This window comes from Nilaparvata lugens, chromosome 12 (genome assembly GCF_014356525.2).
Source record: "Nilaparvata lugens isolate BPH chromosome 12, ASM1435652v1, whole genome shotgun sequence".
NCBI classification, from domain to species: Eukaryota; Metazoa; Arthropoda; class Insecta; order Hemiptera; family Delphacidae; genus Nilaparvata; species Nilaparvata lugens.
In genome coordinates this window covers 3,631,683-3,656,582 of record NC_052515.1, presented here as the reverse complement: position 1 = coordinate 3,656,582, position 24,900 = coordinate 3,631,683, and the positions used below count along the sequence as shown (strand labels likewise).

General features: G+C 34.6%; 1 protein-coding gene across 10 annotated transcripts in view; it reads right to left on the bottom strand.

Moving 5' to 3' along the window:
* Window positions 1-24,900, bottom strand: part of LOC111060191 (ubinuclein-2) — a 55,704-nt gene that overhangs the window by 23,181 nt on the left and 7,623 nt on the right. For 5 of the 10 annotated variants that reach the window (XM_039438657.1, XM_039438662.1, XM_039438661.1 and 2 more), the window contains exons 2-12: window positions 24,145-24,264; window positions 21,113-21,343; window positions 19,890-20,087; window positions 18,638-19,067; window positions 16,147-16,275; window positions 13,358-13,586; window positions 12,208-12,366; window positions 11,079-11,159; window positions 8,135-8,239; window positions 6,242-6,427; window positions 3,665-4,583 (exon numbers count right to left, since the gene is read on the bottom strand). In XM_039438657.1, coding sequence (XP_039294591.1) covers window positions 3,665-4,583; window positions 6,242-6,427; window positions 8,135-8,239; window positions 11,079-11,159; window positions 12,208-12,366; window positions 13,358-13,586; window positions 16,147-16,275; window positions 18,638-19,067; window positions 19,890-20,087; window positions 21,113-21,343; window positions 24,145-24,264 — 2,787 coding nt within the window. The remainder of the gene's footprint in view (window positions 1-3,664; window positions 4,584-6,241; window positions 6,428-8,134; window positions 8,240-11,078; window positions 11,160-12,207; window positions 12,367-13,357; window positions 13,587-16,146; window positions 16,276-18,637; window positions 19,068-19,889; window positions 20,088-21,112; window positions 21,344-24,144; window positions 24,265-24,900) is intronic. The other 5 variants (XM_039438659.1, XM_039438664.1, XM_039438660.1 and 2 more) reach the window with 1 other exon arrangement.

Genomic DNA, 24,900 nt, shown 5'->3' with positions numbered 1-24,900 from the left:
AGATGGCAAATAAATCCTTTTCTAGCTCATATCGTTGCAGTTATCGTTTTTAACAATCTAATGTGTATACTTAACAAAATATTGAATCTCAATCATGAAAATGTATCATTTGATTATCGAAAAATATTCTTATCTTTACAGAAGGCTTCTCTGATTGGTTCTTGTGGCATTTAATCACGATTAAAATTTGACAAGCCTTTGTGCATCCGGGCATTGCTACTTACAGGCCCCAACTATACGAGCGTCATAGATACGCTGAATTTTTTCGGCTCGTTTATAGGATGCATTGTCTCTTATAAGGACATTTATAAGAACTTGATAGATGGTACTAATAGGACGGCATAGTTGCCAATTTTCTTCTGTAGTAGATAGCTGTGATATGCACAGGACTTTTACATAATAGTAGAATTTTGATAACTTTATATACATGACTTTTAATCCATCTACAATGCCCCTCATTGAATACTTACCATATACATTAAGAAATAATACTAAATATGGATACAATACTGTTTCTATGCTGACTTACCTTATATGAAAATCAAGTTTGTAAAAAAATATGCATCATTCTTTATTATTTAACTATTCTTTATTCATTTATACAATATTTACATTATCGAAATGAAAGGGAGAGGAAAAATAAGGTACGGTAACCTTGTGCTATTCCTCTCCCAAATTTAGATAACACGCATCATTTTTTTATATTCCTCCAAGTTTTATGACAAGAAGAATATCTTCAAGGTGAAGTCAAAGCTAATGCTCAAGCTTATCTTTATATAATAAAGCATATCTTGTCTTCAAGATCAAGTCAAAGCGTATTCTCAAGCTTATCTTTATATCATAAAGCATATCTACTTGTAGCTAGCTGTGAATACTAGCTACAGTAGCCTAATTGTGGACACTAGAAACTGGAGGTGGACTAGAAACAAGTTTTATAATAATTATTATTCCAATTATGGTCACAAATTAAAACTAGCAGCTTTATACGCAACAAGCAACTAATAACTTATACCCCAACACATATAATTTATAGTGGGGTGTATATTTATTCATTGAATTATCTATGCCTATTAAGAACTTATCCAATGCATAAAACTTCATTGTTTTAATTGTATTAAATGTTATAATATTCTAATTTGTATTGTAATTGTTTTTTGATGAATGAACTTTGATTTGATTTGAAAAAAAATACATTTATGTATTCTAATCGATTATGGCTTTCATCAAGTTTTGCATTACAAGTTACAGATGTATTTCATCTTATACTGTAACTAAATTTTATTAATTTTTAAGCAAGGATAAAAACACATACAAACACCAAGAACAAAAAACTAAGTAAGACGCAGTTTTATTGTACAAAAATAATGAAATAAATAATTAACAAGCAACAAAAAAGAAGACGTTTTCAACATCCAAATTAAATAGCTTTTTACAACATGCGAATAATTCACTATAATAATTAAATAATTAATGGGAGAGCTCAGCCTCATAAGGTGAAAAAAACACTGATACACTGAAGAAGCATTCAAGAAGCATGTCGTTGATGCATTGCAAACACTTCAATATTTAAATACACTGCCTAAGTACGAATTCACAGTCACAGAATGACGTAATATATCACAGTAGAGAAAAATAATTTCTAAAAATTAATAGTTTTACTTCTTATACAAAAGACAAGAAATCAAGATGGAAAAAATACCAATGCCAGGTTAAGTTGGAATTTAAAAAACCCCTTACAAATTAAAAAGTGTACAAAATGGCTAGAATTGATCAACAAAATCAAGCAAATATTACTAAAAAAAAATCTACAAAATACACTGATAGTTTCACAAACTGGGGATAATTATTTGGCAATAACTTGACAGTTTGTGAATTTCACATGATATCTAGAATCCATTCAACTATGAAGTAGATTCAATTTTCTAGGTTTACAAGATATCATGCTTGATTCAGAGGAAGAAATAACGGAATTGATTTTAAAACTACACTTTCAATACTAATTGCTAATTTTCAGTGATATTGAATCATAATAGGTAACCATCATGGAAAAACTAAAAATATTTTGTTTGTTTACTATATCTAATAAATGAATTACTAAATAAATATAACACTGTATTAACTGTGTATTGAAACCTCATCACCAATGCAGTAGTAGCAAGCTCTATGTCTTATTATTAGACATTATTTTTGTGCACTTGAATCACATGCAAAAAGTGTAACAATAACATTTGAAGTGGTGTTAATAATCATGCGCAAAAAATAATTATAATATTATTGTTTTACAATGGTATGGGGGGTACATTCAAAACCTATAAATTTGAAATAAAAACACATATGTTGTCAAATTCTACAGTTTTATTTTGGTACAGGACCGTGGTTTCGTGACCAAACAGGTCAAATTTTCAAGCTGACTAAAGTTTACAAGCTGACAACTTTAGTTAGCTTGACGTGTGTGGTCAGGAAACCATGGTCGTGTATCGAATAAAACTGTGTAGAATTTGACAACATATGTGTGTTTTTATTACATTATGGAACGGTTCTTCAACATTGACAGTGACTCAGTCGAACCTATATATTTTTTTAATTGACTACATTTCCTTGAGTTTAAAAGTATGAGGAGTTTTGTGCATGGGAGATACTTTGAATTGGTTAAAAAAGCGTTGGAAATAGAAATTTCCATACAAAGACTAGAACTCTACAATCAGACATCATTTTAATCCAATTTAATGTAACTTGTAAAAATAAGAATGAATTATTATGCCTCATTGATAGAATAAATAAATTGGAATTTGACCACAGCACAGGATTTATAAGAAGCCAATTTAATTTACGATATGGTTCCCGAATACATTAAAAATCTATTAGGCCAACTGTGATTCAAATGATCGACCAACATAGAATTTAAATACTTTATCCAAATACTGAATTCAACTTCAAAATTTAACCAGTCTTATAGTTTTCAAGATTGACAACTAGTTAATCCCGAAATTAGTTGACTCAAGTTAATCGGAATCGATATTTAGTTGATTCATGTTCAACGTTTATCCAGGCAACAGTTAATAGTTTAGGGTTTAACAACGTAATTATTGCAGTTAACGATCGAAAAAAGGTAACTTAATTTGATTAAGTAGAACACTTTTCATCAATATTCAAGGGAGAGAGGGAGAGAGAGTTTTTGGCTATGCCAGTTGTTCTCTCTCAATCATATTATTTTATAATATGATTAGTTTATAATATGATTAGTTTATAATATGATTAGTTTATAATATGATTTTTGACTATTAATAAATGGAATGAATGATATTCAAGTTCCAAGATTAAAATTCACAAGTAATGCTTCAAGTTTTATAAAAAAAATAAATAGTATTGTCACTCAAACTACCGGCAAAGAGACTTCAATAAATTAAAGGATGTTTGACAAATGGGACCTTTAGAATCTTCATCAAGTTCAAGAAGAAGTACAAGATTCTTGAAGTTTAGATTAACAAATCAGAAGTACAAGATTGAAGAAGTTTAAGACTCATGAATTTCAAAACTCTTGAAGTTTAGTTTATAAAATTCGAATTGTTAAAGGGTTGACATGCACCTAATTCATTTCAATATTTACAATCAAAAGTGCTCTCTTCCATTCACCAGTGCAAAGATAAATTGAAAATCAACTGACATTGGGGCTGAGGTGGACAGAGGTGGGCGGAGTCTTTGCCTCGACCGCTGTGATTGGCGGAGACGCCTTGAGAGGCGTGGCTAGCGACTGTGACGTCACCACGATCGAAAGAGCTTCATCACTACTGCGAGCTATCACACTTGGCGTCGTCCTATCACTGCTGCCAACATAACCACTCACACACTTTTGCTGCGCTTTGGTTGGTACACTTGGTGACGATAACTCGCTACGCGCGCCACTGCTCGGCGAAGACAAATCCAGGATACTATTATCACCATCATCAACCTTAACACTAACATCCCCTCCATACTTTAATTGTTTTTTAACACTGTCTGTTGAATTCGAAAACTGGTTGTTACCACCACCCGGAGGGGTATTGTTCGCGCCACTGTTCGAATTATTTGAATTTGGTGTGAAATCTCGATAAGACGATGCTCCGCCCCCATTCATGGTTATCGATTTGATCGCAAACGGACTGGTGGAGGGAGACAACGACTGGCGTTTGGGGGGACTCGGGGAGGGAGGCACTTTCGAGGCCCCTCCTCCAGCATGCGGCGAGACCACCCTGGAAATCGTCAGACCGTTCGTTGGACTGATAACGGGTACCGCTGTAGAGGGAGACGTGGTGGATACTGTAAGAGGAGACGATTTTTTTGTCTTTTGATGATCGGGTGTCAGCTTGAAACTGGACGTGGCTCCCCCGTTGGTCGGTGTGAGAGTTGTGCTAGATGGCAGTGAAACATTGAGCAGTGATTGCAATGGTTGCGGGGTCTGCTGTTGCAACTGTTGTGTGATTATTGATTGCATGTGCGCCTGCAACTGTTGATGTTGCAACTGTTGTTGCTGTAGTAATTGTTGCTGTTGCTGCTGCTGCTGTTGTTGTTGTTGACTAGGACTTTGATGCTTTCTTATTTTGCGTCTGAAACAAACAAAAAAGAGCATTTCATAGTTTTCTCATTCCACCAATAAACCACTTTTACTTCAATACTATACTTTCTAATATATTTATATAAATTCTTCCATCATTTTTATAAAAAGTAGTAGTAATTCATGTAATATAACTCTCAAGTAGCCCCCATTGAAATAAATAATGAAAGTAAGAAATAAACTTTAAAATTTCAAGAATGATTGATTGCAACACTGGAAATTTCAATGTACTAGACACCTCGCCAGCTACTGATATGTGGGAATCCATCTTAATAATGTTTACTTTGGAGAGTCCGGTACCAAAGGATGTCAAATTACCACTCAATAAACTGAATAATTAAACAATACCATACAGAAAAGAGAGCATAAGAAGATAGCCCATGGCGTTTATGTTCAAACTTTCACTGTTAACTCGAGTCGATAGACCAAGTAGTTATTTTTCATGAAGCTATGTGACACTGGTAGTCTCTCATACTGTGCCATTCTTACACTCTCACCCCGCCAAAACAATAATAAGCGACGGTAGTCGGACTGAGTTGACAAAAAATCGGCTTGAAATTTGGAACATAAACGACCATGGAGTATCTATCTTCTCATGCTATCTTATCTCTATGGTATCACCATAAATGATAGAGTGTCACCACAAAATGATACAGTATCACCAGACATGATACAGTATCCAACTTGATACAACACGTCCAAACTTTAACTTTAAATGAATTCTACAAACCATGGGATATCTTCTTATGCTATCTTTTATGTATGTTATCACCACAAGATGACACAGTACAATATCACCACACATGATACAGTATCAACACAATATGAGACAGTATCATCTCAACTTGATACACAACATGAAAGTTTGATACAAAACTTCTAAACTTTGAATGCATTCTACAAACCATGGGATATCTTCTTATGCTATATTTGTTCACCATAAATGATACAGTATCACCACAAAATGATACAGTACAATAGGCACAGTACAGTATCACTACACATGATACAGTATCATCTCAACTTGATACACAACATCATACTTGATACAAAACTTCCAAACTTTGAATGAATTCTACAAACCATGGGATGTCTTCTTATGCTATCTTTTCTCTATGGTATCACTAATAAATGATACAGTATCAAATGATGCAGTATCACTATACAATCATGATACAGTATCAACACAATATGAGACAGTATCATCTCAACTTGATACACAACATCAAAGTTTGATACAAAACTTCCAAACTTTGAATGCATTCTACAAACCGTGGGATATCTTCTTATGCTATCGTTTTTCTTTGGCATCACCATAAATGATACAGTATCACTACACAATCATGATACAGAATCAACACAATATGAACAGTATCATCTCAACTTGTTACATAACACATAAGTTTGATACAAAACTTCCAAACTTTGAATGCATTCTACAAACCGTGGGATATCTTCTTATGCTATCTTTTCTCTATGGTATCACTATAAATGATACAGTATCACATGATACAGTATCACTACACAATCATGATACAGTATCAACACAATATTATACAGTGTCATCTCAACTTGATACACAACACCAAAGCTTAATACACAACTTTGAATGAATTCTACAAACCATGGGATATCTATAACAAAACTTACAGTGATTGCACAGTACTGGACTCTGCCTCCCTTATCAGTATGGAAGTCTTCATCCACCCGGGTGGCCATAGCGGCTGAACTTGGCTGTCCAGAAAAGTCCGCAGAAAAATGTCGCTCGACTCCCGGCGCGGATTCTTGATATTGTAGCAGACCAGTCGCAAACGTATCACCTCCTTTACATACGACCTTCAAAACACAATAACAACTATTAAATTGTATATTTTATGCAGTAACTTGTACGATCATAGATTAGAAAAATAGAGATATGTCATTCACAGACTTTATAAACGTCATCTGAATCATATTCTTCTATGATCTTATTCTATAATTATTTCAACACACTGCCATTACAACGTGGACCTCACTGACTGGATATTTTTTCTGCAAAGATTGCTTTAATAATTTTATTGATGTACCCTTTTGTACAAAACCACACATAATCGTAAATTGTGTAGTTTATTTTATTATGTAGTTTTTATTGTGTAGTTTATTGTGAAGTTCTATTGTGATTTGTCAAATTACTTACCAATATAGGAAATTTAGTTTGTTGATTTCCTATGTTGAAATTGATTAAATGAAACTAGATGAAAAGCAATGAATGTATATTTCCAGCTGAACAGCACCGTGGTTGGCAAAAGAGAGTTAAATATGACGACAAAGAAAAGAATATTTAATTGTGTGTTTGCTCCAACTCTCATTTATGGCAGTGAAAGCTGGGTAACCCTCAAGAAACACTGGAGTAAGGTTACTGCAGCAGAAATGAGGTACCACAGAAGAGCAATAGGAAAGACAAGACACGATAGATGGCGAAATGAGAGAGTGAGAGGAGAAGTGGGAAGAAGAGCACTGATGGAAGACATAAAAGAAAGGCAACTCAAATGGTTTGGACACCTCACTAGAATGCAAGAATGTCGCCTAGTAAAGGAAGTGGTGGAGGCTAGGAGGGAAGGAAAGAGACGGAGAGGTAGACCTAGGATGAACTGGGAAGGCTATCTGGAGGAATTGGGGAGGGAGAGAGGCAAGACAATGAGAGATATGAGAAGAATGGCTGAGGATAGGACTGCATGGAGGAGATGGACCGAGGCTGGTACCTCTACGCTGTAACGGCAGAGGGGGTCAAGAAAAAGAAGAAGAAGAAGAAACTAGATGAATGATTAAATGTTTTTAATGTTGGGATGACAAAATTGAACTCTGGAAAAGTATTTAAATAAACTGTTACAAGTAATAAACAAACGATGCCAGTTGGAAACACTACAGGTGGCAAATATCAGATGATTCGCCACATATATTATTATTCATTATATGGCCCAACAATCATTTGCTGCTATGCAATAATTAAAAGGGTAAACACTCAGAAATGAAAAAATAATATTGATATTTGAGAAGTAGATAGATAAATGCCTTTATTTTCACTCTTCCAAAATTGAGTATTGCGGGCGAAGTTGAGGCAATAAGAGCCCCTTCTTCCACGATGCAAGTACTGTATTTAATGAACTGTTATACCTCACTAATTATTATTGAATGAGAAAGACTAAGAAATTGTCAAAAAACCACAGATTTATTGATACTTAGAAAGACCGGTTTCGGTTATTACACCATTGTCAATCTCGCAGAAACTGAGATTTCTCAGAGATTGACAATGGTGTAATAACCGAAACCGGTCTTTCTAAGTCTCAGAAACTGAGATTTCTCAGAGATTGACAATGGTGTAATAACCGAAACCGGTCTTTCTAAGTATCAATAAATCTGTGGTTTTTTGACAATTTCTTAGTCTTTTTCATTCAATATGAATAATTACCACAATATCAACTTCTCAACTACACAAAAAGTGTCACTAATTATTGTTACAGTAAAAAACTATTTTAGAAGTGAGTATTTAATAAACTATTATACCTCATTTCATTCGTCCAAATGAATTTCCTTCTCGGCAGTCTTGGATTGGTTGATTCTTCTGGTTTTTCCCCGGTTCCATTTTCTTCCGTTGAAGCTGCTGCAGCCCTATAAAAAACACAGCTTATTATCAACACCTTTATTAATTATTATTGAACGAAAATCCTAAATAAATGCTGCAAATCACCTCGAAGACGGGTGCAAATCACCCGTTGTTCTCATCGAATTTCCATCTAGCTGTTAGCCCTGTTGTCAATGTCTGCAGTAGCAGAGGTCTTCGGGGTGATTTGCAGCATTTATTTAGGATTTTCGTTCAATAATAATTATATATTAGTTAGCATTTGAATAAATGCATTATCTATTTAATTCCACCTTTATTAAGTTTGTAGATTGAATATTGATGTTGTAGAACTTTTTCATAATTGAAGAGACTCGAGATATTGTCAAAAATCCACTTTATTTTAATAAAGATTATTATTTCACAGGAGCATGCTTTCATTTGCAAATACAATTCAGGTAAAAACAACAGGCATTTTCGTGCTCAGCTCACACATCATCAGCTGTAACTTACAGCTATCTCAAGTAAGACATTATCTAAAGTCTCTTCAATATTATCAACACCTTGCTACATGAACACTAATAGCCGGTTTCCGAGCTCGGGATTCAGCCAAGTCCTAGACTTTAAACAGCTGGAGTCAGAAAATTGGCCTCCCAAAACCGGGCGTAGTCGCAGCTTTTATAACAGTAGTCGTAGTTTTTATTTTCTCATTTCTATAATTGGAAACGTTTTTCCTTGACGAAATTAGACATTCCTAAATAATTCAAAATAGCTGAAACTTTACACTATTTTCTCTTCATTTTATTTTGTGTTCAATTTTCTAGTTTTTCGAAATTTAATTCAAACGTGACTATGACAATGACTGCGACTACGCCCCGTTTCGGAAAACCAATTTTCTGACTCCAGCTGTTTAAAGTCTAGGACTTAGCTGAATCCCGAGCTCGGAAACCGGCCCTAAATGAGATGTAAATTTCAAAAAGAAGGTGAACTTATCAAAGGTTTAGCGATGCAATATTCTGTAATAATTTTATTTATGATAAAAATTATAATGATACAACATACTCAGTTGATACAACAGTGCTACACAATGATACAACAGAGCTCAATGATATATCGTTAGGTCATGTCAGAGGCCCTGAAATTGATCAGTTGCGACCTGAAAACTCTGACACCAGACCTGAGCCAGCCAGGTCACTCGATATTATTATTATTAGAGTAACATACTCATTTGAATCTGATTTTTTTAAAACTAGTTTGTTTTCTATAGTTGAAAAAGGGTAGATGATGTTATACTATGTAGCCTATATCTCACATTATGTTAAGAATAAAATAAGAAAACTAATGGAATCATTAAAATATTATCACTGTTGAAAATGGACACTTGCCGCCCGAAAGTAATCCAGAACAAAATTGTTCATTCACATAAATAATACACTGCATGTCGTTGCTTAAAACATCAAAATAGTATGATAATACATAGGCTCAACTCACACTACCTCGACTCAAATCGTACGACTCCAGTCGACGATACTCCAGTCTCTCCACCTTACGACTTTCTTGCTCATTGTCACTACTTCAGTTCCATGCTACTCCATTTCCAACCTCACTTCACCTTTAATTTTATTATAATTATCATGAATATATTGTCTTATCTAATTCTTATTATTTATTTATTCATAATATCGGGGCACCAAGCTTCGCTCGTTATTTATTTATTGATAAACAAAGCACAATTCTTCAAAATGATTGGGGAATGACAAAAAGGCACAGCCCAAAACTGTTTCTTCCCCGAATTTTGATTTATACACTATAAATAGTCCAAAAAGTAGGTTATGTTTCATACACTTGAATTCAGGTCCAATTTCCAACAAAATATTTAAAAACAGAAAAGTTCTAATTAAGATTGTTTACAAACCAAATTGAATAACAAAATAACACTCACTAATCACTTAAAACTGTAAAATAATTATTAACTTTGAATATTTTGATATACTCTAATTTAGAGTGATAAACCATATCATGTCAACAAATCAGATTATTCTGATAGAGTCTATTAAAATTTCTAGATAATATTTCTCGCGAGAAACGGTAAGCTGTTTGAATGATTACACAGCTGATCTCCCACACAGGCACACTCATCTTCTGTTATCGACAGACAACGAAATCTGTTCTTCCAAGGATGAATTATCCTTTTAATGTCCTTCAAAAGAGTTTTTCCAAGGATGAGACCTAGGGCAATCGAATCTTTATATTATAAACCTACTAAGTTCTGAATTTCGTGAGAATCGTTAGAACCGTTTTCGAGATCCGGTGAAATACAAACATATAAACATCTAAACATATAAACAGAAATTGCTCGTTTGATAGAATAGGATACAAATACAATTCAGGTGAAAACAACAGGCATTCGCCGAAAACTGCTTTAAACCTTAATTTGGATTACACAGTCTAGAGGTTATGTAAAATTATTGTCTTATCTAATTCTTATTATTGTCTCATCTAAAATGATAGAACAAAGGAGCAACAAGAAAGGAAATGTACTTTAACCAGGAAGATGAAAATTCAAAGTTCAATTTCTAACCTCATTTCATTATGAGGTTAGAAAGTTCAATTTCTAACCTCACTTCATAGTACCGCACGGTACTAAGCAACTCAAGTCAAGGCTCGACCAACATGTCGAGTCGACGCTCGACTCAGTCTCACAGTTGTGAGGTCGTGGAGACTAGAGTCGACTGGTCTGAGTGTCACCATTTGAAAACACATGCTGCGTCGAGAAGAGACTAGAGTCGCAGTATCTTCTCGACTTGAGTCGCGTGAGTGTGAGTTGAGCCATAGCAGTTACGAATGGATCAAGAAACCATAATCTTTATTGAAATCTTTTCAACTTACTTTTCAGCTGCAACCTTTTGACAATCCTTGAAATACTTTTCTAGGAGTGCTGGCATTGTGGCATCTACAGCAGCTTTCAACCTGTAAATTAAGAAGGAAAAATCCTTGAATATGTTATATACTAACAATCATTTTTCTTAGCTAGTTTTTCCAGAATAGAATACTCAACTTATGCTAAATTATTCGGAATAAAATATTTAACTGAGATCGATAGATAGAAACTAGACCTCTACAATTGAAAATCAATCTATAGATCTATAATGGTATAATTTATGTATTTATTGATTCATACAATAAGTACATCATCAAATGATAGGGAGAGAAAAATAAGGTAACCTTGTGCTATTCCTCTCCCAAATTTAGATGAGGTTACACATAGTCCGAAATAGGCCAAGTCTTGTAGTTAGTTGTTCACTTCACAAAATTGTCAGTCCTTAATTATTTTCACAAAGTAGATTTTCAAATTTAGATGCTTCAAAACCAAACCTAGAAGAAATACTTTACATTATTATCACTAAAATAGGAAATATTCACTTATCAATAAATTAATTTGTGGTTGTTTTTAAATTATCTTTCCAATTGAATATTATTGAAATTTATTAAAGTTTTCAAGTGTTTTGTTCAGCTTTCTTACAACATTACTACATTCAAAATTGTCATCACTTGTCACTTATTCTCAAGGAGTATTCTCGGACCAGGAATGTGAAGTGCGTGACACACACATAATCTTTTGGACTTCATTACCATTAACATTTGAAAGTGGAATAGTACAAGCTAAACTTTGTTTTCCTCTTTCAGATATGACATCTATTATTATAGACCTATTTCGGACTATGTGAATCCCTCATATAAATTTGAGAGAGGAATAGCACAAGGTTACCTTATTTTTTCTCTCCCTATCATTTTGATGATGTACTTATTGTATCAATCAATAAAGAATAAAGAACATTGTAATAATTTTATTGTATTCATGAATTCATGAAAATCAATGATTGATTGAAATAAGTTTTAATTTAAAATTCAACATTCATTTCAACGATCTTCAACTCACTTCTTCAAAGGCTTTCTTGAAACATAAACGTCCATGGGATATTCTCTTATGCTATCTTTACTCTACGGTTTTACTCACTTTTTCAAAGGCTCGGCCATCTTCTCCTCTTCAAAATCGCAGCACAATTTCTTCATCCTCTTGGTGAGCGTTTGCTTGGAGCAAGGCAGGAAAAAGGCTAAATGCTCGTAGATCAGCGTTCGAATCACTGAAGAGACCGTTTGCATTTTCATTTCCAAACTGCCAACAAAAAGGGGAAACTACAAGTAAATAACAGATCAAAGCATCAATTAGATAGATAGATGAATTATTCCTTCATTTTATTTATTTATTGGATAGAGCAAACAATACAATAGTCACAAAAAACAGGCTATTAGCCAAAACTTCTTTTATTTCTGAATTTTGTCTCAAATCATCTTTTTACACTTTCAAACATTAAACGTGATGTGGGCGAAGTTGAGGGAATAAGAGCCTTCTCTTCCACTCTACCCACAAACTAAATAGACGACAAAATGACATGGAAGTCTATAATCTGTTCATCGAAAAGAGAGAGCATAATAACGTTTGCGCTTTTCTGAGAGTGTAAAAGTAATGGACTCATATCAACTATTAATAGCTGACCCATCATAACCAATATAATTTGTAGACCCATATTAAATGACATATTATTGTTTTTTACATTATTGAATTTTGTAATTGTATTCATGAATCTATAATATAAAAAAGGAAAGAATGTGCTTATACACGTACGGTATTGGAAATTCACGAATGACGCATCATCACATCTGAACTACTGGACTGATTAACTTGAAATTTTGCATAAAATAATTATAGATTCTCAACTTCCCGAGAATGATTATAGGCCTACAGTATTTTATATTCTTCAAGAATTCAGTGGGTCAAGTTTTCAGTTTGTCAAGTTTTTAATTAGGCCCTTGAGGAGCACGGGTTACCTGCTATAGTCCGAGAGATATTACTTTTAACATGAAGAGGGGAAACCGATTTCTTGTTGCACAGTTGTTTGTAGCACGGACAGAGTAGTGGAGGAGATTAAGCATGCTGCGCACAATTGGACGCTAACACAAAAGTAGGGAAAATTCTGTTAGGTAGTGGCAGTGATTAGTGAAGGAAAGAGCATCGACCTCTCTGTCTTCAAGAGAGAACCGTGTAACAAGTAATATCTCTCGGACTATAGTGATTAATAATTGAAGATGAAACCTAGTTGACTGACCTCATAAGCAGCGTATTGACCTCAGGCGAGAAGTTACGCTTGGAGAAATGCGATTGGTTCATGGCCAGCTTGACGCGAGCGATCAGTTCGCTCATTTCGGCGGGCAGCGCGGGCGCTTCAGCCGCCGAACGATTCACCCCTGCACTACCTGTCACCACCCCAGTCGCAGCCGCTTGCGACTCTTTCGCCGTGTCGTCGGTCGAATGCGACGACTGTGATAGGTCCGAATCTAATCAAACACAGAAAACCATAGATTAAAACTACGTCAGCAACACAACAACAAAAAATTGAAAGTCACAATTGACAAGTCCGAATTTAATGTGACAGCCACAAAAAACATAGACTATATAACTCTAGTAGTGACTCAACAACAAAAAATTGAAAGTCTGCTTTCAATATACTGAAAGGTTCAGAATCATATTATAATAATATTATATTAAGCGTCCCTCACTCTTACTCGGTTGCACGAAGGCCTGTTAAATTTTAACCATGGCTAAATGCCACGAGAACCAATCAGAGGAGCCTTCTTAAAAAAAGCCTTCTCTGATTAGTTCTCATGGCATTCAATCATGATTAAAATTGAAGGGCTTTTGTGCAACCGGGCAAATAAGAGACACAATACTCTGCACCGATTGTTTTCAATCGGTGTAATAAACACAGTAACAAAGCTTGGCAGAATGAATGTGTCATTTGTAAAATTAATATTCAGCACTACTATATAATATAAAGTGACCTGATTTTATTTGTCGATTATATAGGTAGTCTGGCCCAGCCTGGCCAATTGTCAGGCTTGCATGGAAAGATGAATTTCGCACAATTTGGCAACGCTGATATTATTCAGTTCTTGGAAACAGAAAACACGGAAATTGAAGTTAATTATTGAATCTGTACAAGAGACAAACGCTCATAATAATAATAATAATAATATTATTGAACTTTGATTTGATTTTGATTAAATTTTCTTTCTGGAGACTCTTTAAAGAGTATAGGAAATCGTCAAGGACTATTTGTCAAAAAATAAAAGAATACATATAGACATATATTATATACATCACATTCCACAATGTACATTACAATTTAACCCTCCCAAAAGCCTCATTCTCCATCCATAAATTATTGAATACTGTAGTAAACCTCGTTTGCTAAATATTTATTCAATAGCTTTTCAATAGATTACCGAGTCATTAAATATATTCAATATGGCCTTTCCTGAAGTTGCAATTTGGCAACACGTTATTTTTCTCAAGTTTCAACAAATTTTATTCAGAGTATAACATATTTTTTCAGAAGCTACGCGTAAACTAAATGAGTTCATCTGATTAGTTTTAAATCCAACTCAACTATAATTCTTCATCATTCATCATATTGTTTTAGAGCTCAGTACTTCAATTTTTCCCCTCAACGTTAAACTAATACTCCTAAAGGCGAAGGGGTGTAAAAACTCATACATGAGACCACTATGTGAATTCAGTATATAGGAATTCAATTTGTTGATTTCCTATGTAGAAATTGATTAAATGAAACTAGATGAATGATGAAATAATTTTAATGTTGGAATGACAAAATTGAACTCTGGATAAATATTGAAATAAACTGTTACAAGTGGTAAACAAACTATACCAGTTGAAAACATCACAGGTGGCAATCTTATGATTCGCCACAAGTATTTTAATAATGTAACAGTGAAATACTGTTGTATGTTGATACTGTTATATGTTTAAGTTAGCAACAATAGGTAGAAGCGCGGGCCAAGCACTTGTGAATGGTTAAGAGGTTATGTTAGACCTTGTCTGTTTGTCTACATGTCTACTTGTCTAATGAATTGTCTACTTATTAAACTGTTGACTTGTCTTCTTATTAAACAATTTACAACAAACACAAACTGGCTAATATTTAGATGGCAAGAGTCTCAAACTTGACCTCATTTTATCAGACTACAGAACTAATTAATCACTGAAACAAAAATCAACCAAATATACAACAAAACAAAAACACCAATAAATACATAGAAGAGGTCACAAACAGAAAACAACATTGAAACACGTGACATAAATTGTTAAAAGGAAGGCAAACAGAAAACTATAAGATTCACCCAACACAAAAATTCAATTGTGATAGCCTGATCAACATAAATTAACCCAAAATAATAACAAAATTAATTGTTTCAAAAGGATAAAAGAATCTATGATTCTAAAAAAATGTGCATGTTGAAGGGTTACGGTATTAAACTCGTGATTACCAAAAACAAATTGTAGGATAAACGGATACAAATGGATCTAAGACCTGGTGTTAAATAAAAATAACGGTTAGGACACAAAAATAGGGGATGAAATCAACTATTAAAGAAGGGACACCACACAACTCATCGGTATTACTAAAATAAATTGCAGGATAAAATTTTACAAATGGATCTAAGACCTGGTGTTGAATAAAAATAACGGATAGGACACAAAAATAGGGATTGAAATCAACTTTTTTTAAGAAATGGTTTCTAGGAACAAAAAAACTTTATATGGTTTCTACATAAGTCACCGGTATTACTGAAACAAATTATAAGATGAAAGGATTGATAGAAAAACAACTAAAAACAGGTGGGAATCAAAATAAAATCTGGGGTTCCGAACACAAAGGCCTGTTGAATTTTAATTGTGATTAAATTCCACTAGAACCAAAGAGAGAAGAGAAGCCTTATCCTCTGATTGGTTCTCGTAACATTTAACCATGATTAAAATTCAACAGACTTTTGTGCAACCGGGCAAAAAACCAACGTTTTCTAAACTGGAACTCACCGGTGTTAGATTTAACGCTGGAACTAGAGCTCTGTTTGCTCATATCATCGTGTCTTGCTGAACTTATGACAAACTCAATTACGTCATTAACCGACTTATGGTTAGTTCCATCAGGCAACGGTTCAACACCTGAATGGATCAAAATAATACAAATTCATCAAGTGAAACATCTACTTTTCGGGCTAGTATCTAAATTCGATGCCAAATTCGATCACTTCATTAACCGGTTTATGGTTAGTCAGTCAACGGTTTAAAAAAAATACATACATACAGGTATGGGAACAACAGGCATTATAGCCCAAAACTGTTCCCGAAATCACGGGTTCAACACCTGAATGGGTCAAAATAATTCAAATTTATCAAGTGAAACAACTACATTTTGGACTAGTATCTGAATTTAAATTTGAGGAAGGAGCAGTTTTGGCTGTACCTGTTGGTCCTCCCCCAATTATTCTAATGGATTGTGAATAATTGAACCAATAAAAGAATAAATGCCAGTAAATCAACAGATAATTGTTGATTTAATAATTTGATAACAATTTAAATTGTTCGACAAATAACTGGAATTTACTCTTTACATAAAACTGCTACACATATAAACGGTGATTGTCTTTTTTTATTGACAATGGCATCATATAGCCGAAGCATGTTGTGACTAAACAATTTTGAAAAGGGTACTTAGATTTTTATTTTTATTTAACTAGTTATACAATGAGTTTACTGTATGGAATTTCCTCTCTACATAAGATAGTTACACATATAACCGGCGATTTATACAATAAACTACAGTTGAACAAAGAACTGCTTTCGTTCTTAAAATTAAAACGTTCTAGAAAACTGTTTCTTTTACAGAAGATCGTGCATTTTTAATGATAGATTTGACACTGATAGATAAAATGTGTATATTCCCCTATAAACAATCCAATTGGATTTGGATGCAAATCTACTGTCTATCTCAAACATTTTGATCGACACGTGTTGAGTTTTTTTCGAGAATATCGAATTCTATTTTTGAAAAACATCAAGTTTTAATCCTATCATTTGCCAATAACACAAACTTGACGAAATCTTCCAAAAGGAGAGATGATCGTAGGTATATCCACACCTTCAACACAACTAACAATAGTGAATAACGGCAGTGGAGAAAGATAGAAGAAGATCGCTGTCTTCTTCTATCCTTCTATATAGGATAGCTGATACCGGTATATCTAATGTAATATTAACACCAGGCCCCTGTTTCATAAAAATTTATAAGTCCTGTAATACAAGAACATCTGATTTTATCGGCTTTATTGAGCATGTAATTGGAATGGTGATTCTCCTGTATTACAGGACTTGTAACTTTTATGAAACAGGGGCCTGATTGCACTAAAGTAGGTTGCATTTCAACCGTGATTAATTCCAAGAGAACTTAGGCTCAACTCACACTTACGCGATAGATAGATAGATATTTAATTCATTCAATACAGTGCACTTACTATTACACAAGTACACAGTTGAACGTCGTCAAATTAATACAAATATAAATACAGCCTACTAAAATCGACTAATTCCCTCGAGTATCCTCCAAATGCTCCAGCACCGTGTAGCAGGCTTTATCAGTCAGATATTTTTGAAGGTCGGCTTCAATTCTATTACGAGGAATGCTGGTGGATGCATATGTTTTAAATGTATAGGGAGCTTATTATAAAATTTGCAGCCTCAATAACTAGGCTTACCCTCAAAAAGCTTCCTCCTATGCGGCGAGAACATGTGTTTTCAAATGGTGACGTCGCGGAGAATCGACTCTAGTCGAGAGAATATGTCAATGGTGACACTCAGACCAGTTGACTCTAGTCTCCGCGACGTCACCATTTGAAAACACATGCTCTCGACTAGAGTCGAGTCTCTTCTCGACCTGGGTCGCGTAAGTGTGAGTTGAGCCTTATGCAGTCTTTTCTCTAAGCTAATACCTAGTAGATTGATTTGAGTTGAGCCTAATTCTTTCTTTTCAAAGTAAGCCTTCTCTGATTGGATTCAATCATGATTAAAGTTCAACAGGCTTTCGTGCAGCCGGGCTCCACTGTTTATCCTTGTTTAAAATAATCAATCATATTATTCCACAAGAAAAAAAAATTCCCCATTGATTAAATATTAATAATATCGAGTGACCTGGCTGGCTCAGGTCTGGTGTCAGAGTTTTCAGGTCGCAACTGATCAATTTCAGGGTCTCTGACATGACCTAACGACTGCTTTTCAGGCAGCCGGGACCGTCAAACCATTAAATAAAAAATTTTCAAAATTGTGATAAAATATTTTGTTAATCAATAATATTCTACATTGTTAAAAACCGTTGAGGTAAGGTGTAAAAGGATAGCGCTATCTGCTTTGTGGAATGATAGACAAGGATAGCAAACACCAATGTTAATCAAATACTGCCATTATAACGTGGACCTCACTGAAGATGTTTTGAAATTTCAATTAGTTAAAAATTTGATTCAGAAAAACTCACCCAAATTCACCGTTTCAGCAACTTTGAGCGGCTCTGTCTGTTGCAGTCTCTTCTCTTCCAACAGCGCTTTCACCGTCGCATTCTTCTTCTTCTTTTCTCTCATTTTCTCTTTCTCTTTCATATTCTCCTTCTCCTTCCCATCGTGGGTTCTTCCGTTGCTCATGTTCTCCGCCATACCGTTATTCACAACAGTCTCGTTATCAACGACTGTCGAGTTAACATTATTCGTTGCAACTGGTTCCACCTTTTCGTCAACGTCTTTTCTATGGTGTTTGTGGTTTTTATGGTGATGATGGTTATGATCGGAATTATGGTTGTGGTGTCTTTTTTCAGCTTTTTTGCGCTTTTTCGCCAACGCCGCTGCATCTTCCATGTCTTCCGATTTTGTGGCGATTTCTGTGCAGTCATCAGTCTTATCGAGCTTCATTTTCTACAAAAACAAACAAAATATACGATTGAAAAACACTATCACTCCCTAAAAAGAAACGAAAATCTAGGATTAGAAATAATAAATGATCATCTCAAAACTTTCCAAATGTTATTAATCACCTTTATCCACTTACCTACCTTTAACATTTAAATTGAAATTGTATTATTGTCAAAATTAATTCATATTTACTAGATACAGTATAAAATCATTCTATAAACTCCTTAGAATAATTTGATAATGAAGATCAAATTCAAAGAAAATTTAAACAAAACGATTGAAGTGTTGAATGGAGGAAGGTGTTAAGTAACATTTGTTCAAAATCCACTTTTAACATTTTTTAAAAGAGATTAAAAATCTGAAACTTGGAAAAAAATTAGAATTCCAAAAATTGAAAAATTTTGAACATGTTATATTGAAAAGTTGGGTTGGTTTTTAGGATAAAAATTCAGAATAAAGGACCGTCATCTTGTAAAGGGGATGAATTTAAAATTTTTAAATATATAAGTTTCTGTGCCTTGTTTCAAGGTACTCGTATACCAAATTTTATCTGAATCGGTCCTTAACTGCGGTACAAACAAAAAAACAAACGCCGATTGACTTGAAATATGGAATTCACTTCGCTCATTCAACTATTAATACTATTATGGTTCAATTTATTATTTTTTAGTAAGAAATATTTTTTATTCGAATTGATTGTAATATTCATTGCATTTGTATTGTATATTTCAAATGTCTGTACTTTGTGGAAATACATTTAAATTTGAATAAAATGCTATTTACATTTAAATTAAATTGATAATAAAAATTTTAGCAATGACTTACCTTTACAGTTACTGTCTTTTCGACCTCTTTCTCAGGCTGTTTCTCCTCATTCTTCTCACTTACATCCGTCTCTTTTTCAGTCGTTTCTTCCTCTTCGTCTTCATCTTCTTCATCATCATCTTCATCTTCATCGTCGTCTTCCTCATCTTCTTCATCTTCATCTTCCTCAGAATCATCTCCTATTACGTTGGGTCCCCCCTGGAACAAGAGACAATGCACAATTAAAATCAATAATTAAAAATCGTCAACAAAATTTACATATAAACTATCTCAAGTGAAATGATTCTTAGTTGATTAACCGACATTTTAGTATAAGTTTTGTTTCAGATTTTCTCAGCATCCATCATTGACGTGGTTTGCCCACACATCTCCTTTCAACTGCCTGATAAATCAGGGCTACCCTCTGAATTGTACTGTGACTCAAAACGCCGATTACCAAGCGACTTGAGTATAGAATATCATGCCGTCGGTCCCGGCTGCCTAAAAGCAGTCGGCAAGTTATGTCAAAGGCCCTGAAATTGATTGACTTAACAGTGAAATCTGGAACATAAACGCCCTATACCATGGAATATCTGCTTATGCTATCTTTTTTCTATCACACATGATACAGTATGAACACAATAATAAAATACAGTGTCTTCCCACATGATACAGTATCAACACAATATCATACAGTATCACCACAAAATGATACAGTATTACCACACATGATACAGTATCACACAATAATAAAATACAGTGTCATCCCACATGATACAGTATCAACACAATATCATACAGTATTACCACACATGAGAAAGTATCATCCCACATGATACAGTATTAACACACAAGATACAGTATCATCTCAACTTGATACACGATACCAAAATTAGATACACATCTTCCTAACTTTGAATGAATTCTACAAATCGTGGGCTATCTTCTTATGCTAGCTTTTCTCTATGGTATCACCACAATATGTTACAGTATCACAACACATCATACAGTATCACCACAAAATGATACAGTATTACCACACAGGATACAGTATCAACACAATATCATACAGTATCGCCACACATGATACAATATCAACACAATATGATACAGTATCATCTCAACTTGATACACAACATCTAAATTTGACACAAAACTTCCTAACTTTGAATGAATTCTACAAATCGTGGCTATCTTTTCTGTATGAATGGATTCAATTGAATTGAAATGTCCAAGCGTCTCACCTTGCGACGCTTGCCCCTGACCTCGTCGCCGGCGTCGGGGGGGCCATCATCGTCGCACAGTTGTACGCGCTTGAGCGTGAGTGGCCCCGAGTGCACGTAATAGCCGCCATGGTCGGTCTGGTACTCGTGAGACAGCGCCTCGTCGCAGTTCTCCGTGTTGTCGATGAACGAGTCGTTCTCATCGTAGCCGGCCCCCAATTCACGGTACGAGTAGCAACGGTTCTTGTCGCCCTGCAAACGAATAGATGAATGAAAATACATGAATGAATAGTCTTGTCACCCTGCAAAAAAAAATACACGAATGAGTCACAAATTAATAGATGAATGAACGAGTCGCTCTCATCATAGCCGGCCCACAATTCACGGTACAAGTAGCAACGGTTATTGTCATTCTAAAAACAAATAGATGAATGAAATAGTCGCTCTCATTCACAAATATCTATGAATGAAAGAAGTTCTGTTTTCGATGAACAAGTCGCTCTTATCGTAGCCGGCACCTAATTCACGGTAAGAGTAGCAAGGTTTTTGCCAACAGATTGGCTAAATGAATTGCTGTCATTCACAAATATCTATTAATGAGCGAGTCGCTCTCATCGTAGCTCTTAATTCGCGGTACGAGTAGCAACGGCTTTTGTCTCCATTCAAACAACATTAAATAGATCTTAATTCATTCTAATATACCAGCGAGAAGATACAAATTAAGGCGGATTCTCACATATCAGTACCAGTGAATGTGGCTAGGTCTAGTTTTAGCCGGTAGAATTTATCTCTAATTTATAATGCCGCATCCACATGTTGGCCCAATGGAGGCCAATGACGACCAGCGCCAGTGTGTGGATGGGTGGTTTGCCAACGCTGGCTACTGCTGGCCTTCATTGGGTACTGGTCAAATTGGAGACTGGGCAAACATGTGGACTAGGCGAAACCTTTTTCGTCCTAGAAGATTCTGCCTTGGACTCTTGTATCGGTTGAAGTGTACGGCAGGGATTTATCACAGGAAACAAAATCGTGAATTAGGAAAAGAGCTATCTGTGATATAAGTGTTGAGTATAATTTCTCTGTACTGTGTGCTGATAAAATACCTGATGCTCTGCCGTGTAAAAGAAATTAGCTAACCGCAGGCCAAACTGATTGGAGAGTCTGTTCCCTCCTAAATATAGTTCAAGTTAGCGAAAGACCCTTGGGTTGGCCACTAACGGTAGGACATGCATGATATTAATGTCGTCATACATTGTTGTTTCATCACAGCGAAATGCTTCGAGCAAAGTTAGGTTTTTGTATCTCCAATTTTTTCTGTTATTTTTTCTTCGCTGATCTATTAGAGGTTTAAATTATTCTTCTATCATTATAATTTTTAATTTTCCAGTGGTTTATAATATATTGTTATTCGTTGTTTATTATTATTGTTACAAGATGCTGTTAAACAGCTCTCACTGATGACACACATGTTCATCATGCATGTCCTGTCGTTGGTGGCCAGCCTAGAATAAAAATATCCGCGAAAATATATGAAGGAAGCAGTACACACTCTACTGTAAGGCTAGGCACACACCAGTTAGTCAAGACAAGACAAGACATGATCAGACACGTTCAGTCACAATACTTCACATAGTTGCTTATGAAGACATGTCTAATTGCAATGACTAATCAGTGTGAGTTGCGTCATAAGCCACAATGTGAAGTAGTATTGTGACTAAACGTGTCGGATCATGTCTTGTCGTGTCGGATTATGTCTTGTCGTGTCTTGACTAACTGTTGTGCGCCTACCCTAAGTTGACTGATGGATACTATTCAACTACAATCAAGTCTTTGTTCAGATCCCTCTCTAGGGCTTTTTCTAGAGGGTCCTAGTAACCCTCACAAATGATTGGCTCCGATGAATACCCTTCGAAATAAACAGTAATTCACCCCTCACACCTGTATGCTGTATCACACCCTTCAAAAAGACATAGGACCCTATACAGATACAAAACTATGCAATGCAGTATAATGCATAATAATTTGTAAGGTAGTATACTGTAGGTCTATCTATAATAATTCACTTTACTGTACAGTCTTGAATATTTTTTTTTTATTTGAAAGATGTCAGTAAACGTCAAGGGAATAAACCAATTTTTCCCCTTCTACTTTACTGACACCATGACACAACTAGTTTAACTGGTTTTTGCTAATTTCTAACCCTTTCCTTAGAAAAAATGAATAACATTTCGGACCTGTTCAAGTTACTCAACATAGAGTTACTCATAATAGATAATTATTTTCTATAGATTGATATTTTCTTTCTATTGACATGTTTGCTGTACCTAGTTGTTCGAACTCACTGCCGGCGTACAACTTATTCTTTGCCGGTAGTGCCATTTTGTAAGTTAGAATATTTATTTTATCAATCTGTATTATTTTATGGCAAAATAAAATGAGTTTGAATATTGAAGATAAAGAAAAATCAAAACAGATGCTACAAGATTTGTTGATAGAATAGAAGACTGACAATTTTTTACTGAACAACAAAAACGAATTACACCTATTAAAGCTACATATATGTATTTCAAACAACTATAGGCCTACAATTAAATCGACACATTGTGAATTGTTTAATTAGGGAGTATTTTGTTGGGGTCTCCCTGTATATCCCACATTGTATTGGTTAAATGAATAAATGAAGTGAAACTGAGCATGATTTCACGATCTTTATTCGAAAAATATTGAAATTATCATAATTGGAGAAGATATTAACCAAACCACTAATTGAAGTTATAATTGAAGTTATAACATTGTGCAACTGCAACAAAGGAATTTAAATTTGATGACGTAACAAATAAACGAGACCAAAGTGAGTTTTTCTTGACAAATTGACAGCATTCCTTATGAATAACATCAATGCTACCTGATTCAACTAATGCTGACAGTTCATAGTGAATCTTACTAAAGCGAGTTTCTCTTCAATCTGTCAGTATTCCTCATATTATAACATCAATGCTGACTGATTCAACCGACGCTGACATTTGGTAGTGAATTTCACAATATATACTCACATATTTCTCCTCGAACTGCCTGGCTATCCTCTCGACTTCTTCTTCATCATCTTCTCCGAACGGATCGGCAATGCCATTCACTTTCCCTTCTGCGCTGTTCTTCTTCTTCAATTGCTTCTTCTGCAACAAACAAAATAATCAATATTATATTTTATTCGCTAAGAAAATATATTTTTCAATGATTAAATAATAAATTTTGATAATTGGGATTAAATATTTTGTTAATTATATTTCTACATTGTTAAAGCACGATCTGGCAACGTCGCAGAGATAGAAAAGGATAGCGCATCTATCCTAATTAATATTACATTAAATATAGCGGAATAACTTGAATCACAGCTATCTAAAGTTCGTACAGATTTACGCGCCGCGAACATGGGCAATTCACTTTTAATCAGCTGATGCCAAGCTTTTTATATCTGTATCTTACCGTTTCTGTAAAAATACATATATAATCAGCTGATTAAAAGTGAATTTCTCATGTTCGCGGCGCGTATATCTGTACGCATCTTAATATAGAATGCGGTGGTAACAGGAAATTAACATAATAATACAAATTTGAGAGAGAAATAGTACAAGGAGTATCCTTAGTTTTTCTCTCCCAATAAGTGCTTCTTTGTAAAAATATAAATAAAACAATAATGTTTATTCCTTCAAGTATACAGAATAAACAATTGGAAACGTCAACCATAAATTAAATTAAGATCTAAACTGAATGCTCGTTGCTAGCGCACAAACTTTGTTTTGCTTGCAACG